This window comes from Xenopus laevis, chromosome 5L (genome assembly GCF_017654675.1).
Source record: "Xenopus laevis strain J_2021 chromosome 5L, Xenopus_laevis_v10.1, whole genome shotgun sequence".
In the NCBI taxonomy this organism is placed as follows: Eukaryota; Metazoa; Chordata; class Amphibia; order Anura; family Pipidae; genus Xenopus; species Xenopus laevis.
In genome coordinates this window covers 166427855-166446459 of record NC_054379.1, presented here as the reverse complement: position 1 = coordinate 166446459, position 18605 = coordinate 166427855, and the positions used below count along the sequence as shown (strand labels likewise).

Genomic DNA, 18605 nt, shown 5'->3' with positions numbered 1-18605 from the left:
AGAAGAGACGCCCAGAGCTACTGGCAGAAGGTAAATATATATTTATTGTTTTATAGTTTATTCATCTTAAAAGGAATTATAAGCCTATATATATATACACACTCTACTTAAACACAGTTACACACTTCTTTACAGAGAATTTTAGTCTTTACCTCAGTCCCTGCCCCATGGAGCTTACAGTCTGATTCTTGAATAACAGGATATGAATCACACCATCCTCAGGCTTTGCCTTTAAAACATTTTATTTCAGCGGAATTTCACACACAAGCTTTCGGGGGAAAACCCCTTCCTCAGGTGCATTACACACAAAGTGAACCTCATGCTTTAAGTGCCCCTTACATCATGTGACCATTCACCAATTTCATTAACCCCTTAACATCTTAGTACAAAAAGTCCTTATTCCATAGTCATACAGTCTCAATTCATTTTAGGTGCATAATTCAATACCTGTAATACATAAATAAATAACTCATCTTAATTTAAAAACCAGTTAATACAGTTAGTACATCATACAAATTAATCCAATATCAAAGTCTTACATTATTCAGTTATAAAAATATAAAATTTTCATTTAATCCCATCGGCATAAGAGAATCTAGTCGTTTTATCCACACTGCCTCTTTTCTTATTAACTGTTTCCGTATGTTTCCTCCTCTGACAGAACTTACTTGCTCTAATATTGTCCATCTTAACTGCGACACTGTGTGTTTACTGTGAAAAAAATGTTTGGCTACTGATAATTCAGAGATTCTGTCTTTCTTTTCTTCCTGTTTATTTCTTTTTCTTTTTGTACTAAGATGTTAAGGGGTTAATGAAATTGGTGAATGGTCACATGATGTAAGGGGCACTTAAAACATGAGGTTCACTTTGTGTGTAATGCACCTGAGGAAGGGGTTTTCCCCCGAAAGCTTGTGTGTGAAATTCCGTTGAAATAAAATGTTTTAAAGGCAAAGCCTAAGGATGGTGTGATTCATATCCTGTTATTCAAGATAAGGAATTTGGCTGACTTGGAGGCACTTGGGAGTGGATGCACCCTGAAAAAAGTAAGTGTGTGCTGAAGAAAAATCATATTTGGGCTTACAGTCTATATCCCACCCCATTCATACTCACTGTTTTACATTATACATAGTTACATATGTGGGAGAGTGAGCATAGGAGTAAAGCTTGTTTTGCCTCTATTTTCTCCATAGTGTTGCTAAAGAGCCAGGAGGCTGAGTAATCCTCACAAAGAAGTACTGTGAGTACTGGGGTGACTCTAACATATGTGTTGTGTTACTGGTAGTCCTCGAGGGGCCCAGTTTAATGAGGGAACTTATCAAATCTTTAAAGGTAGAGACCAGTGGGCAGAAATTGTTTGTAAAATGGATCAGGCAAACCCTGTGTATCAATAAACTGCTTTACGGGGGAACTATCATTAACATGAAAATGTAATATAAGCTTCAGTATACTTTAGTAAGATCTTTTCTAAATATAATTCATAAAAACTTCTGTTTTTATAAAAACAACTTTTGATTGACAGTTGGAGTTGGGGTGGCTCATTTTGCCTAGAAGATGTATTAGGCTATGGACATACATGTGGATACTTGCCACTTTTTTGGCGCGGTCTGACCCACAGTTTTTTAAAAAAGTAAAGCGATGCAGAAATACGCTTGCGGTTTAAACTTTTGCCAATGACATTCTATGCTAGTGCATTTATGCCGCAGTCAGACTAGCGGTGTGGACCACGCCAAAAACGTGGCAAGTATCTGCATGTGTCTTCACTCTTTAAAAGTCACTAGACTGACTGTCTCTCTACATGCAGGATTTGTGCCAGTTATTTTGTGTCATATTTTGCCAGATTCAAACACTTTCCTCTGTGTTTCTTGGCCTGAGCAGTTTCCCACTGAGCCACCAGGGATTCTTTGTTCTCATGTTGTTTGATTTTCCCCAGTGTGTATTATTGTATTCCACTTTTCTGCTCTTTTCTCTGCCCCCCTCATTATCTTCAGATGTTAAGCAGGACTTTGAAAAACCAGCCTGTCTCATTTACCTCAACCTCCAACCCCTCAATCACCTGCTAATACCCCAGGCCTGTGATTGTTTTCTTTAAAAATTACCCAAGTTACTTTAAGAATACATTGAAAACTATTTATACTAATCCAGAGAAAGCAAATTCCCCAGAATGTCAACTTGGATGCTTATCCTATTTCATCTCTTTTTTTTAACAGGTACAGAATGGGCAGAGGCTACATGAAGGTTTTCTGAACTTCTTGTAGATAATAAAGAAGAAAGGTAATTCAAGTCATAGTTGCGCTATCCTTTTTTCCTCTTATTTATTGTTGTCAGAAACTTGTGATTATATTATCAATGTACCCAGGGTGGCCCCATTTGATTGCATAGCAAGCAGCATAAACAACTCTGAAAAATGGGGTTGACGCCACAGTAGCAACGCCAATTATTATTTTCTCAGCTATATAAAACTTATGTAACCCTTTTGACATTCCTTCTGTCAGTGTTATACTCCATGTGTGGCGCTTACCTGATGACACGGGACAAACCTGAGCCACTCCGCAGTGGTATTGGGAGAGACTGGGTACCTGGTACTTACTAGCAAAGTGCCTCCTCCTAGTGGGATCCGGGAATGCACCTACGGGTGGCCCCACTAGGAATACAGTAATAACACACACACAGTATTTGTGTATCTGAATAACGGTTTATCTAAAAATAAATGGATAATACAGACAGCACTCCTAACCAGGTGGCAATAGGGCCTCGCTATCTGATTAAGCAGGTGCTATTTGCCTAACTAAAGGAATTCAAAGTCCTGTAATGTATAACCAACAACACAGTCTCTGAATCTTCAAGCTCTCCTTAGGGTACTGTTCCTTTAAACAATATACCTACTCCAAAAGTCTCTTTGGATGATTCACACAGATCCTTCAGGTGAGTCCAACACTTGCAGCCCAGCAGTGTGACTACCAGCCCCTTTGGATATTCAGATAGAAATCCACTGCTTCACACTCTCTATTACTCCAGGTACAATATGTGGCTTCCCTGTGCCAGCCTGATCCAAATGACTGCTTTGGCGTTTCAGCTCTCTGGGCCCACTGGCAGCTCTCTAGTCTTTCTCTCTGTCCACCACATGGTTCTCTCTGCTACTTCCTCTTCCTGCCAGACACTCACTAGCTGCTCTGTCACTTCCTGCTGCACTGAGATCACAGAACAGCTGGTTGCTAGGTAACAGCTTAAAGCATCCAAACGCAGCCTCTATGCCTGATCTTACAGGGATAAGGGCGAGGATTTTGCCCTACTTCCCTACACTTACTAAATTATACTTATCTGTCCGTTAATATAAATATTCCTTGATAATATAATACTCAGTTTACGTGTCTATATTGTAAGATTGTACATCGCTGCATATCCTTGCAGTGCTTTATAAATAAAGTTATACATACATACTAATGCTATTCATGTAGGATTAATTATATTCCCAAACCTTTCCTTGATCTATGACTTTCTCCACTGCTTATTAATCTCTCTGAATTAGTGCATGGAATATGGCTTATTCCAGATAATACTGTAGGGACCCATAGGGTTAATATGCCCCTATGGCTTTAAATCCCTAAATATCCTGATCTCCCTCTTTGCTCTTCAGATGCCCATGTAGCTAGATGTAATTTACATATCCCAGTTATTGGCCAAGAGGTGTTGTGACCACTTCCTGTCACACTTTGGTATAGTGAGTGAGAAGGGGCAGATCTTTCTCTTTGGCTTCTGGGTGCTGATCCAGCTGGATGTTTCCAGAGAGCCTGGGTACAACAAGGCCCTGTAAAGCTTTATTCTCTGTTGTTTTCATAGTCTCCACTTCTCATCTTGTTAAAGCCAGGTGCTAACAATCTTGCCATCAAGACCCTGTATAAGCCAGTGCCTGTATCCCAGCTATTGCTGGATCATTAACTCTTGTTTGTGTTATAACCCCCTTTGTGCCCGAGTTCCTCATTTGCCATGTTCTTTGGTCCCAATTTGCCTTGTTCTTCAGTCCTGTTTGTCCCTTGTTCCTGCTACTCTGCCTTTATTCTGATCTCCTGGTTTTGACCCCTGGCCTGTTCCATGGACTTGTATTACCTACCGCCTGTCAAAGACCTCTCGCTTGCTTCAGTTTGCAGCCTACCCCCGACATCTGGCTTGTTATTCTGACTTATCGTCAGGTTATATTTTTCATCTTTATCATCTGTTTAAGTTCCTCATTAAATCTAATTCTGAGTGCATTATGTATTTCTGGTTCTTCTAAACACCAAACATGGAGACATCATGTTACCAAGCACTTAGGCTCATACCTGCCAGCCATCACCTGCAGTCCAGCCTGACATTACATGACACTTATAATCTGCAAGAAGCGGAGCATTTTCACACCCGTTATTACATTTTGTTGGAACCATTGAGAAATGGTGCATAGATGGGGTAACACCCCTGAGAGCTACCACATTTTTATATAGACATATTTATTCTTCCATATTAATTCTCCAAAGCAATTGTTAGACCTTCAACATGTTCAGTTTAGCACTCATGTATCCTGATTTTAGAGAAAGCTCCTTTAGAGGCTGCTCTACACCAGGAGCCATTGCCCACATATGGTGGTGCTGTCCTAGAGCGTCCAGCTATTGGATACAAGTCTAAAACTTCATATTTGTGGTATTGAATGTTAATGTACAAAAAATAATATATGAGGCACTGCTGCAAGACACAACAAAGGCACAAAAAAGGTTAGTCTATCAAATATTTTTAGCTGCTAGACAAGTTTTAGCAAAATCATGGAAGTCTCCCTTTATAAATTTCAAATTACTTAAACCCAAAATTGATTGTATATTTATTAATGAGAAGCTGATCAGTATTGCATTAGATAAATAGCCCTTATTTCTTAAAGTATTGCAACCCTGAGTAGACTTTAGGTTTAGAGAGGCTCTCTCTTCTCGTGTATTATCTAAACATTGGAGAGTAGAACTGAATTTTCAAAATGTGCTGGTCCACAGTTCTTTAGATTGAGAAGTTGTCTAGCTCACTTTCTTTTTTTTTTTTAATCTTATCCTTTTGTGTTCTGACGTAATATATGTCCTATTGTTGGAACTGGAATATTTGGTATCAGAGTGAATGGCAGTTTCTCCGATACCAAGACAAAATGTTTTCACACTTTCATAAGAATGCTTACTGTAATACATTATAGGGGAACTCCGGGTTCCAAACCAAAATTTGATAGAGACCCACATAACAGAGAAACCCCTAATATACCCATCACAGTTACCCGTTTCTTCAAAAATTTTGAATAAATGGCATTTTCTATGCTGAAATCCAGCTGTTTAACAGTTCTTCTCTTTCTGCATCATTTGAAATCCTGGCAGGGAAGAGGGGACTAAACACTGATGTTACAAATTGTAACAACTTCTCCACAGTTTACAGACAGCATACAGGAACTACATAACCCACAATGCATTGCACTGGGATGTCCTGTTCCTTATTGAAATCACGTGTGCAGGGAATTGTGGGGTTTGGAGGATACAGGCTGAGGACAGATGGCTGTTGATACAAAATAACAGTAGTCAGACAGCTCAGCAAAGTAGTCAGACAGTTTTAATTTTTATTATTTGTGGTTTTTGAGTTATTTAGTTTTTATTCAGCAGCTCTCCAGTTTGTAATGTTAACAATCTGGTTGCTAGGGTCCAAATTACTCTAGCAGCCATTTGAATAAGAAACTGGAGTATGAATAGGAGAGGCCTGAATAAAAATATGAGTAATCAAAAGTAGCAATAACAATACATTTATAGCCTTAAAGAGCATTTGTTTTTAGGTGGGGTCATTGACCCCAATTCGAAAGCTGGAAAGAGTCAGCAGAAGAAGGCAAATTCAAAAAACTCTAAAACAATAAATAATAAAGACCAATTGAAAAGTTGCTTAGAATTGGCCGTCCAGTAACATGCTAAAAGTTAACTCAAAGGTGATCCATGTCTTTAAAGAGTAATTCAGGGATCTAGGCTCGAAGATTAAGGGAAGTTCTTCCAATGTCATTTTTAGAGACATTTTGCAAGTTTAGGAAGACAGCAGGAGCTTTGGGAGCTAAATAAAATATAATATAATTATATAAATATGTGGCTCAAGTCTTGGTGTAGGAAGGAAGGGGTTGGGTTCCTAGAGCACTTGACTGATTTTTCCTTGGGGTACAAGCTATTCAATGACAGATTGCACCTCAATGGAAGGGTGTCCACTGTGCTAGGGGAAATAATGGCTTAAAGGTGGGAGGATTGTTTAAATTAGGCAGGGGTGAGCTAGGGTAATATGGGAAAGCTAGGGTTGACAGAGTAGTGGGATTAGTAAGAGGTCATGGGGAGAAGTGAGGGGGACATATAGTTTACTAACTAAGGAGGTCCCTCTGTTAGGAGGAAAACAGATTAATACTAACTCAATCTAATTCTCCATTAAATAGTGTGAATATCAGAGGGAAAATCAGCAGCCCCCACTGTATGCTGGTGTAACGCCCTCTTGGTTACCCCCCTTGTGCCAAGGTTATACACCCTTACCATATACCAGGTCCTGAGTCCCCTTTGCTAAGTGAAAGGCTACTGGGAATTACCTCTCATGGCAGTGCCTCCACCTAATGGAATCCAGGAATGCACCTGCGAGTGGCCCCATTAGGAAAACAATACTGTTTGCAATAAAACACATACCTTTATATAAAATTAAAGGCAAAGTAATTATTCATTCACATCATAATAATGACCCACTTTTATATTGGGAATATTTGCAGATCCATCCTGGCACCTCCTTGCCAGGCAAAGTCCCACACTCCACTCCTGGTGGACAAAGAGTCTCAGTCCCTATTCTCCAAAGAGCTCTTTAGTTTCTCAGGTAGCGCTACCTGCCTAAATACCTCTCCCACTGGACAAATGTATTTGCTCCCAAGTGGCAGGCACATGAACAAAGCCTGTATCTGTACAGGAACACATGCTGGATCCTTTCTCTCTCTACCCTCCCCTGGGCACAACTAACCCGGGGGTTCACTCAAATGGGTAGGCTCATCCAGAGCCAGAACAGGCATCCATTGTCTTTATGTAAAGCCAGAATTGAAACCATGTTGTAAAGCAGTGCTGAAATATTGCAGAAACAACTCTATATGGAAGGAACGAAAACACAAAATTTTAGATGTGTAAACTATGCCAGTATAAGGGCATTTCTGTAATACATTAACTGGTGAAGTTTTTCCCAGGGGTAGACACAGGCAAGAAAGGGGAATGTCTTTAGAATGCTGCTTAATAAATATACATGTCAGTGTATTCCACTTCTAAGCAAGGAACGTAGTTGCAAAGGAAAACCTTTATAGTTTGATAGAAGTGTTGGTGAAAATTGGTGTAGGGACCCATAGGGTTAATGTGCCCCTATGGCTTTAAATCCCTACACTTTCTCATTTCCCTAGTTGCTGGGCAAAAGCCCATGTATCTAGTTTACTTTCACCTATCCCAGTTATTGGCCAAGAGGTGTAATGGCCACTTGCCACACTTTAATATAGTCTTTGGAAAGGGATGGTCTTCCTCTTTGGCTCCTGGTGTCCTAATCATCTGGATGTTACCTCTGAACCTGGGTATACCAAGGCCCAGTAAAGCCCTTTTGCCCTAGAGGGACCAGTACCTCTAGAGAGACAAGTCGGGGAGCAGCGACCCTGTGAATGAGGTTAGCTAGAGACAGGATTAGATCTGTTATAGACTCTCTAGGAGAGTAAGACAGTGAGGAAAGAGAGAAAGAACAGCTTTGTGCTCCATCAAGGATTTGTAGCAGGGAGTAGCTTCCCTAGGTTCCTAGATTGCTTACAGTGAAGGGACACAGAGGATAGGGTGTCAGGCTTTAGGTTTGCCTCCCTGCCACTCCGCTGGGTGGGATCTGAACCACTTTTGAGGTATATCTGCCTGTAAGTCTGCCTTACTACTTGACTACATCCTAATTGACTACATCAGCTTGAGGAAGCGTCGCTGTATATCTGTCCAAGAAAAGCCCTTTTTAATAAAGGCCTTTTAAAGAAACTTTCCTGCTTGGTGCTGTCTAATTGAAAATTGTACATCTGCAGGGGAGTCACATTCTCAGCTGTCTCATCCAACCTGTCCTAGCCTGCTGATGTTATACTGCATATGCCTCTTTGTTTGTTAGTAACCCTGTGGGTCATTTGTCTCTGACAAATAAATTATCACATAGTTTTACTGCAAGAACCTCCTGGCATCCATTCTTTTACATTTTTATTGCACAGTAGCCTGTGGGAGTTATAGTTTCGCTACACTACACATTTATTCTTCCACTTAGCGAAGGCCCTGCCTTAAGTGTTAGAGTGACATGTAACCCATGCTGTAATCACTAGCTGGACATTAACCCCTGTTTGGTTTGTATAATCCAAAATAGTGTTACATTGGTAAGAAAAAAATTACTTTTAAGATATTCAATTTAGCTGGCTCTTTTATCAGGTTACCAGACAAGCTAAAATTGAGATGGAAAATGGTACTGCAGCAAGGAATAAACCAATCCAAAATTATTTTTTAAATACAGGTACGCTGTTAGGGACACTTTCAGAAGTAATGAACTAAGTGGGGGGGGGGTGCAGGTAGGGGGACTAGCTAGGGTAGTAGATAGGGCTTTTCTTATTGGGGGGTTTGTTCTTAAGTACACAACAATAAAACACTTATATTTTAAATTTAGTTCAAGGGTTAAATATACTGTACATCTTCTTTAGGTATATATTATTAAGTTGACAAATGACATTTTGTACAATTTATGCCAAATTCTGTTCTCTACTAGGAAATCAATGGAGGAAGAGCAAACTAAGCAAATGAATAGAAACAATGAGGAAATTTCACAGAAGCTCCTTGACACAGGTCTGGACACTGGTTATTGGATTCCCCTAATTACAGAAAAGATTGGTCTTCAGAGTTCTCAAGCATTACAATATTTGGATTATGACGATTATACAGAACTAGAAGTCAAAATCAAATATACCTGGGAGAAAATGGCTTTGCGGAAACTGTTTAACCTGCCAGACAGCAGCAACAACTTGACTGAAACCCTACAAATTCATTCGAAATCAATGAAAGCAAGAAATGAACATGCTGCTGAAATACTGAAGGAACTAAAAGAGTTAAATGATGAAGGAAAGAGTCAAGATGATGAAATTGTCAGATGGAAAGAGAAGAAATTAAGGAAAGCCATGCAGATCCCTAATGAATATCAACCACCCACAGACAAAAAATTAGTTGATTTAATAAATTTCTTCCAGGGTCAAATCAACATAATAGAGGAATCATTTTTACAAAGAGAAAATCTGTCAGATGAAGACATCCTAAAACTGGCGTCTGGAGGATTAGCTCTTGAGGGGATCTATATAACTAATAACAGGAATGATTTGCTTCAGAAACATGAGAAATTAATTTGTGTTCCCCATGGTTTCAAGATATTTGGACCAGAACAGGGAAAGTTTCTATGGCAAAGGGAATTTACATCCATTGATAAAGAAAAGGATTTTCAAAAGTCAGTTGAGAAACTTGGATTAAGTCTTAGTTGTTGTATCACGGGAGGCTTTTTGGATCTTGGTATTGAAAACCACCCAAACTGCAGTGATTCTAAAACAGCAAGTGACACATTTGATGAGCAGACTTACATTTCTGCAACTAAATTTAACTGCATTCCTCTAGCTTCCTGTTATTTTACAAAGGACCAAATCAGACTTTCTGAGGCTGCTTTACAATGTTTAAAGGAAATTGAGAATAAAATCGAAGATCCTAACACAGATAAAGAAACAATAACAAATCAATGTCAATATTTTTATAAACGATTTGGGTCACATGTCAACTTGGGCCCTATACATTTTGGAGGAATTTTCTGGTGGAAAGCATCAAGCAAGAGATTGAAGGTTGACCAGTTGCAGGAAGCCAAGAAAACAATATCTAAAGTGCTTGATGGCTTTATGGCAGCTACTTACTATGGATGGGGAGCAAACGTGGATGTTATAAGCTCAAAACCCCCACTTTACCTTGATAATTCAAACATTTCAGAAAACAATTCTGTTTTGGTGATGAAAACTGGAGGTCCTCCAATAAAAGATTCTCCACAACAATGGAAGGCAGGTCTTCTAAACAATAGTAAAACATGGAGTATTATTGACCGAGGTTTCCAGCTGATGCCCATATGGGAAGTCATTCTGTGTAATCACCGAGATGAATTTAATAATAGTCTGAAGATTGCAACATGTCTTGCTAATTCATACAAATTGCTGACTAATCTCCCCATAGAAACATTTTATGGAAAATATCTATGGTATGACATGGATAAAATAAAATATACCTTGCAGGGAATGAAGTCATTTAAAGTTGAAAATGCTAAAGAACACTTGATGGCTCTTCTTGACCATAAACATGCAATAAACCAAGCAACAAATAACTCCTATTCTTGTGTAGACCTATGCCTAGATGATAGAGACTTTCAGGACTTCCTGATAAAAGTTGCTGAAAAATACAAATCTTCCCCTGAAAATGATATGATAAAATTGCTACTTTGTGCAATCCTTAAGCCTGAAATTTATTCATCTAAATATTTTACAAAGAAGTCATTTATATTAAAATGGATTCATGATTCAAAAGTAGAAGAATATCAAGATATTTCCATTTCTGCATTGACACAGTTTACTGACAAAGTGAACAAATCAAAGGAAGATATTCATAGGGTGCTCAGTCATCATCATCCAAATGCAGAAGAGACTCACAAGGCAAAAGTAACAGCAACAATACAAATTACTCGTGCATTGTGTTCATTGCTGAAATCGAAGAGAATCGTCAATGAATTTGATGTAGAACTTCTATTTCTTTGTACTGCTAACAAATCAGGATTTTGTCTACAGAATTATGCATTTCAAAGCATTTTGGGATTAAAAGATATTGAACATCTGAATGACAGTATTTATATAGCCTTTGATCGTAAATACACAAAACTAAGAAAGGAAAGTAAACAGAAATCCCAGGCCTATGTATTGCTTGCTGGTTTGACCATCGTAGGAAACAGTGATCAGCCATCATCCAAAGACAAATTACAACGTCTTAATTTCATGGTTAATTTCCTGGGCAATTCAATTACTGTTACTGTAAAAAAAATTCTGAAAAAATATTCTGACAATTCAGATTTCATTAGTCTGGAAAATGACCTTCAAGCATTCATTTCATCACAAAGCAAAATAAATGATGCAGAATTAAATGTAGTTACTCAGGAACTCGAACTTATTAGTCAAAATATAAGAAATCTTGAAACTATTGCCTCAGAAATTAAAGTCCAGAACACAAATGTAGATTTCCAGAATTTACTTAAACAAATTGATCTTGAAAATTACTATTCAAAAAAACTGAAGATTTCTGACTTCCATATCATATGTAACATTGCTCATAAGTCTCTGGCATTCCAATTTTTGCAAAAACTGCTAAGTTTTGATTATCGGGCAAGATATTTAAAACACAGTTATGCCAATAAATCTGGTAAGTTCAGCACTGGGTTATGCACCCAAGAGAATGTAACAGAGAGACCCACCACTGAGAATCTCACTGACTCAGGCATGAATAGTTTTGATAGTTTTTTTACACTCACAGAAGTACAGTCTAACAAACTGAATACAAATACACAGTTTATCCACCCTATGGATCTCCAGATGGCAATTTTACACTGTGCTGATGATTTAACCAGACAATATATCTACAAAAAACTTTCATTTTGTCAATTTGCCCTTCCTCTCTTGGTACCTGATCCTAATACTGGGAATATAGAATTTCCACTCTGGGCATTCTGTGATGTACAAAAGAAATGGAAGAACAAACCTCAATGTGAAAGTAAGATACCAAAATCTAGCCAGAGATATGTAAACGATGCTCAAATTCCAATTGTAGGTTTCTTACGGTTTGGTGACTCTTGCACCTCAAAATCCCAACTTATTAATTCTTTGATGAGTAAGCGAAAACATGACATCTTTTATCATCGACACTGTGAAGGCAGCACAAAAAAATCAATACTAATGAAAGGTATTGCAGAAATTGCCTGGTATTGTCCGGGGGGTAGGGATGATGACTTGTTTGATGACTGCATCGCTTTTACAAATCTCCATGGGGATCTACGAGAGCATGATAAGCAAGTCAACTTCTTACTGGACATTGCCTCAGTCACTGTTATACTTTTAACAGAGGCTGACTTGAAAGATACAAAGAGCAGAGAATTTCTACTAAAGTTCTATCAATGTCCTAAATCTTTAATATTTTTGTTTACTGACAAAGAACATATCTTGCCAGGTGCTGGTAATAAAGTGAAAATTGGCACAAAGAATAAAAACGAGGCAGAATTACTTCAAGAACTAAAAACAATAATTACAAGCATGATAGGGAATACAGAGAGGCTTTGTTCTCTTGATGACTGTGTAGCCCTTGCACAAGAATATGGTATCACTGTTGATGTAGAAAGCCATTTATGTAAATCTACAAAGGAACAAGCTCAGACTCTAATGTCTTTGCTACAAGAAAAAAAAGCTGTAGAAATTAAGAAGGAGTTTCTTCCATTACAAGGGGATCTGTGGCACAAATGGTGTCAGAAAGACAAAGAACTCAATCGTCTCAAGGGAAACAGCAATCAAAGCATTGAGCAACAACGCAGTAACATTGAGTCAGAGAAGAGTCAACTCAGACAGAATCAGCTAGACAGAGCCTTTCCACTCAATGTATTTATGATGTGTTTTTTAAAAATATTACAGTCACACTCAGATTTCTCAAAAATGTACTTTCTGCAGTGGCTTAAAATACATTTAGACAAATTAACTGTGGAAGTTCTCCCACAACTAAACCAAAGATTTCATGCCTTGTGGTCAGATATTCAAAGAGCAAATGAAGAAGAGAAAGATAAAAAATCTGTAGAAATTAATCAAAAGGAATTAAACTGTCTATCAGATGAGATTAATGATTCAATGTTTGGACTTGAACACATTCTTAGGGAAGTGGGACAGATCTATGAGGTTTTAGTAACATATTCTAAAGTTGATAATGGTTTTGATTTGTTACCTGAAATTGGCGCCAATCTCATGGTCTCTGGGTACCCTATAGAACTGATGGATGGGGATTCTGCACATGTGCCTCTGAGATGGATAGGAGCTGTTTTAGATAAACTGGTAGAAATACTTGGAGATAAGAAACTTTTTGTTCTCTCTGTTCTTGGAATACAAAGTTCTGGGAAATCGACTCTGCTTAATGCCATGTTTGGCCTGGAATTTGCAGTAAGTGCAGGTAGATGTACTCGGGGGGCATTCATGCAGCTTGTGAAGGTTGATGAGCAACTAAAAAAAGAGACAAACTTTGACTTTGTGCTTATAATAGATACTGAAGGTTTAAGAGCCTTGGAACTGTCCAATGAAATAACTTTAAACCATGACAATGAACTGGCTGCTTTTGTAATTGGCTTGGGCAACATCACACTGATTAACATCTATGGGGAAAATCCATCGGAAATACAAGACATTCTACAGATAGCTGTTCAGGCATTCCTGAGAATGAAAATAGTAAATCTCAAACCAGGATGTCTATTTGTTCATCAGAATGTTGGGGAAATCACAGCAGCTGAGAAAAATATGAAGGGACAAAGGCGACTTCAGGAAAACCTGGATGAAATGACAAGAATTGCAGCAGAACAAGAACATTCAGACATTACTTGCTTTAATGATGTGATCAAATTTAATGTAAACACTCATATTCACTACTTTGCTCATCTCTGGGAAGGTGACCCTCCAATGGCTCCCCCCAATCCAAGCTACAGTCAGAATGTGCAGTCTCTAAAAAAAATTATACTGGATATTGGAAAGTCACAAGGCAGTATTTTAACTATTTCAGATTTTAAGACAAGTGTAACTGACTTGTGGAATGCTCTGCTGAATGAGAATTTTGTTTTCAGCTTCAAGAACTCTCTTGAGATTGCAGCCTACAACAAGCTAGAAATGAGATACAACAAGTGGACATGGGACATGAGAGAACATGTGCTTAGTCTACAGAACAAACTCAAAAATCAAATTCTAAACAATGAACTACAGAGTATAAATAAAATTTCTCTTCATGAGAATCTTAAAGAAACATTTACCAAAGTTATGGATGACCTAAGTAATTTTTTCACTGATGAGAAAGATGGCAATATATTGATTCAGTGGAAAGCAAACACTGAGATCAGGCTGGAAGGTGTTAAAAATGATCTTATAGATGAAGTAAAGAAAAACCTGGATGAGCAGATATGCATAAAGAACAGCAAGAGAGAAACTGACCAAATGAAAGAACAATATGAAGTTGAGTTGTTACGTAAAAGCAGAGATTTGGCTTTATTTCTGAAAGAACAAGCACCAAGTGAAGATGAGATAGAGATACAGTTTCATAAACTGTGGAGTGAATGGATTGAGAAAGTAAAGTCATCCAGACCAATATTTGATCTACCTAAGATTACTGTGGATATGGAAAATATCCTTCTAGATTATTTTAAACAAGAGACAGATCTGAGCAACAAGATCAGTAGTTCTTATGAATGGACCAATATGTGTCTGGAGTTTTCTAAATATATCAAGACAAAATCAAAGTGGCTTAGAATGCGATCTGAGAAACTCAAGGAAACTGAAGAAATGGAAATAAAACGAGAAACAGAAGAACTAAGACACATAATTAATAGTTATATTAACAAGAAGGAGAGGGATAATATGGACTATCAGCGCAGTTACTTTCATGAAATTCTGCACATCATAGACAAGGAACTGAGCACCGGGTTAAACCCAAAGTTCAGGTTCAAGAAGGAATTCAAGTTGTTTGTTTCCCTTTATTTCTTAAAAAATGCAGCAGAGAGATTTACCCACATGTCTATTGAATTCAGAATACTAAATGACCCAGTTAACCATTTTGAAATAAAAAAGAGTACTTTCTTAAAAATCTTTAAAAATTCCTTTGCAGAAAAGGCATCGATTGCCTCACTGGCTGAAATCTTAAGTGATAAACTGACTAATTCTATAAAGGAACAAGTATTTGCCCAGGCAGCTATTGACTTAGCCAGTGAAATGAAATCCAACCACCCGGCTCTTAATGGGAACAGATCTAAATTAGAGCTTCACCTCTTGAAATCTCTGGCTGAAAAGGAAGATTTCCAAACATACATTCAGTATATTGATCATACCAAAACTGCATTTGCTGTGTTTTTGCAAGAAAGTGTTACTGAATACTGCCAAAGTGATAATTCAAAGATTTTTAAAATTTTAATCAGAAATCTTGATAAATTTGAAATACTTATACAGGAAACTATTGAGAAATCAACTGAGGCTGTTAAACTCACAGGTGGTGATATTGATTCCTGGGTCGGTACATTCTGTAAAGAGCTTGGGGGGCACATTAAAATTTCACAGAGTGACTTTAAAAGTCTTCAGTACCAGAACATAACAGATGTAGATTTCCTACAAAAGGCAGTTACTATGGCCCTGGAAACTGGGACCCAGAGCCTAAAAGAAGAATTTGTTGATTTCTGCATGACAAACTTCAGGACACAGCCCCATGAAATATTATTTGAGCAGTTTAATGCATGTTGGCATCAGTGCCCTTTTTGTAAAGCTGTTTGTACTAACACTATAGCTGGGCATGATGGAGACCACAGTGTCCCATTTCACCGCCCTCAGGCATTAGCATGGTGGACCTTTAGTGGTACAGATCAGTTTGTCACAGACATCTGCACCACTCAGGTAGGGAGTGATAAGCATTTTCGCTTACCGGATAATCGTTTTTTATACAAGAATTACAGATCAGCAGGACCTCCATATCAAGATTGGTCTATTACACCAGATAACTCAGAGCAATGTTACTGGAAATGGTTTGTGTGTCGATTCAAGGAAGATCTGGAAAATCATGAAAATAAAACGTTTTCTGGTTACGGAGCCATCCCTGAACAATGGAGCAAATATACCAAGGATAATGCCATTGCTGAACTGAAAATCTAATACTGCATTATGATTTTTGTCTTATAATCCAATACAATATAAAACATCTTTAAGGAATATGCTGTACACAGCATTATTTCAAAACCGTATTACCGGTATATTCTTTATTTCTTGTAGTTTTTGAATTATTTCAATGATGTTTGTTTTGCAGCTCTGGTGCTTGAAATTTCAAATGTATTTAAACATATTACAAATCAAACTAGAAAAATAGGGGAGCATTTAAAGGATGATACACAATTAAAAATAATAATAACATTGTACCCATGATGCCGATCCATTCATTTTTTTATTTTGCTTGCCAGGGTCAGTGGCCTAGCAGGCTGGAAATAAAACATCAACCCCAAAATCAAAAAACAAAACAAATGAAGATCATTTGAAAAGTAAAGTAGTAAAAGTTAATTTGAAGGTCGAACTCTTTTAATGTCAATTACTTGTTATTATGTTTTCATAGAAAGTTAAGACACTAAGGGGGTTATTTACTAAAACTCAAATGAAAACAAACCCCGACCAAACTCCCATCTACAATTTTATCATATTTATTAATAAAATAACTCAAAAAATTCAGTTTGTGATAAAATCTTGAAAAAACTCGATTTGTATGATTCTTTTGGATTTGATCCAGAATTGCTTGTTTTTTATCACCCAAAATTTTTGGATTCTGGCATTTAGCAGCTTCAGGGTATTATAAATCTTGAAAATTTTTAGTTTTTTTCCCTCTATAAATTCTAATTTTCCCATTTAAAAGCCCGGACTAGAAAAATGTATAACCCCCTAGATGTGCACTTTGCTCTTGGAGCTAAATTATATGTGTTTTTTATAGAATAACTAGAAGAAGAGGGGAGTAATGATCACTTCTATCTGTTTACCCCTTTTACAAGTGCATGACTATTAGCAATGACTAGTAAAATCCAGTCAGTCTGACAGTTAATTTAATCCGTCAAGTTGCCTTTCTCTTTCATTTGTCTCCTCATATTTCCGTTATATGTAATTAATTTAGTGACACATCACAAATGTACCTCTTGTGTGCACAGACAGCACTGCAGCTCCAGGGATAATTGTATCTGGTGCCTGTTGTATAATTACCTCTGGCCATAATAAAAGTTGTGTATATTCAAAACAACCACCAGCAATAAAGTCATAATAAATCACAGAATTACTGCAAATAATAATACTCTTGTGCTTTGTTGTCAGACTCAGTAATTTACTTTATTCTCAGTTCTAGGCACTGAATTTATAAGAACAGTGAGAAACTATTGGGATTGTATAAATAATATGTATTTATATCTAATTATAACTCTATGCTGCATAGGTATCATTGGAACCAACGGTGTGAAGAAATTCATGGAAACTAAATATAAATGGACCAGACCCCAGTAAAGTGAGAACATTGTGGCCCCTTATCACATACTAAATGTTGGGCTTCAGGTCCTCAGCAATGACAACACTACAGTTTTATGACTTGTACCCTACTGACAGTTGCCACACTCAACCCTTACAGAGACCTTTAGTCATCATGGGAGTGGAGCAGAAATGGGCAATACTGGGGTGGGGTGCCAACAGGGAGCATCAGTAGCCCCAGCTACTACACTTTAGGCATAAGACTTGCTTTTTGCAACTGTAGTAAAATTACTTGTGCTCAGACTGATCTGACCATAGTCTTTGTTATTATATAAAGCAAGGGAGTGACAAGCACTTGCTGCCCCCCCCCCACCAGAAAAACTTTCAGAGGGCCCGGCGCACACAGCGCTCCCACCTACAACCCACCCTCATTGGCAACCCCTCCCCCATCACAAGCTCACACAGGCTCAAGCATATCAATTAGAAGATGAAGAAAAAGAGTGGTGGGGAGGGGGATATGAACACTATAGAAGAGGCAGACCCCACGGTCCGGGCCCCCTTTCCCCAGGAACCCCCACAGGGTCTGCTTCTTCTATAGTTTTACCATTGATTCAAAGTTATAGAAATTTCCCGTATTTATTCTTATTTTGCAGTGTATGCAACTTTATGACCAACAAAATGCACCAACACCACTTGGGTATGAAATGTGATGAACTTCTGTGTTAAAGGGATTCTGTCATGAGAAAACATGTTTTTTTACTAGATGAGTCAGATAATACTGCTCCTCCAGCACAATCCTGCATTGAAATGAATTCAGAAGAGAACATTTTTTTGTTATATTTAATTTTGAAATTTAACATGGAACTAGACATGCTTTTAGTGCCCCCAGTGATGTGATAAACTTCAGTGTCTCTCTATTGCTGTGCTGCAAGTTGGGGTGATATCACCCTCCTCATACTGTGAGAAAGTGTTTTTAAAAAGCTTGTGCTGTTGTGACTTTCCTAGGCCATTTTTTAGTCTGGGGGAGTTGTTTTATATCTGTTTTGAGGTTTTTAACCTGTTCTTTTTTTGAGGAATGGGTACAAAATTGCCCCCAGAGAAAGCTGGCTACCTCAGCAGAGGTTGGTGAATCACAAGTAAGCTGTCTCTCTGAGAGCTCCCATCCTTGTAATGAGCAGGTTCCCTATAGCTTCAATAGGGGTCCTTAAGCCAGCACAGACTGGAGCCCCTAGTCTTAGTA

At 38.0% G+C, this 18605-nt stretch overlaps 1 protein-coding gene across 1 annotated transcript; it reads left to right on the top strand.

The window, feature by feature from the left end:
- The first annotated feature begins 1034 nt into the window (after positions 1–1034).
- On the top strand, positions 1035–16027 carry LOC121393956 (interferon-induced very large GTPase 1-like). Its single transcript, XM_041563815.1, has 3 exons — positions 1035–1237; positions 2208–2271; positions 8806–16027. The coding sequence occupies exon 3, from the start codon at positions 8813–8815 to the stop codon at positions 16025–16027; it is 7215 nt and encodes a 2404-aa protein (XP_041419749.1). The 5' UTR covers positions 1035–1237; positions 2208–2271; positions 8806–8812.
- The last annotated feature ends 2578 nt before the right edge of the window (positions 16028–18605 follow it).

Bases quoted from the DNA above. Each gene is read 5' to 3' on its own strand.
- LOC121393956 (XM_041563815.1), top strand. From the start codon at position 8,813: ATGGAGGAAGAGCAAACTAAGCAAATGAATAGAAACAATGAGGAAATT.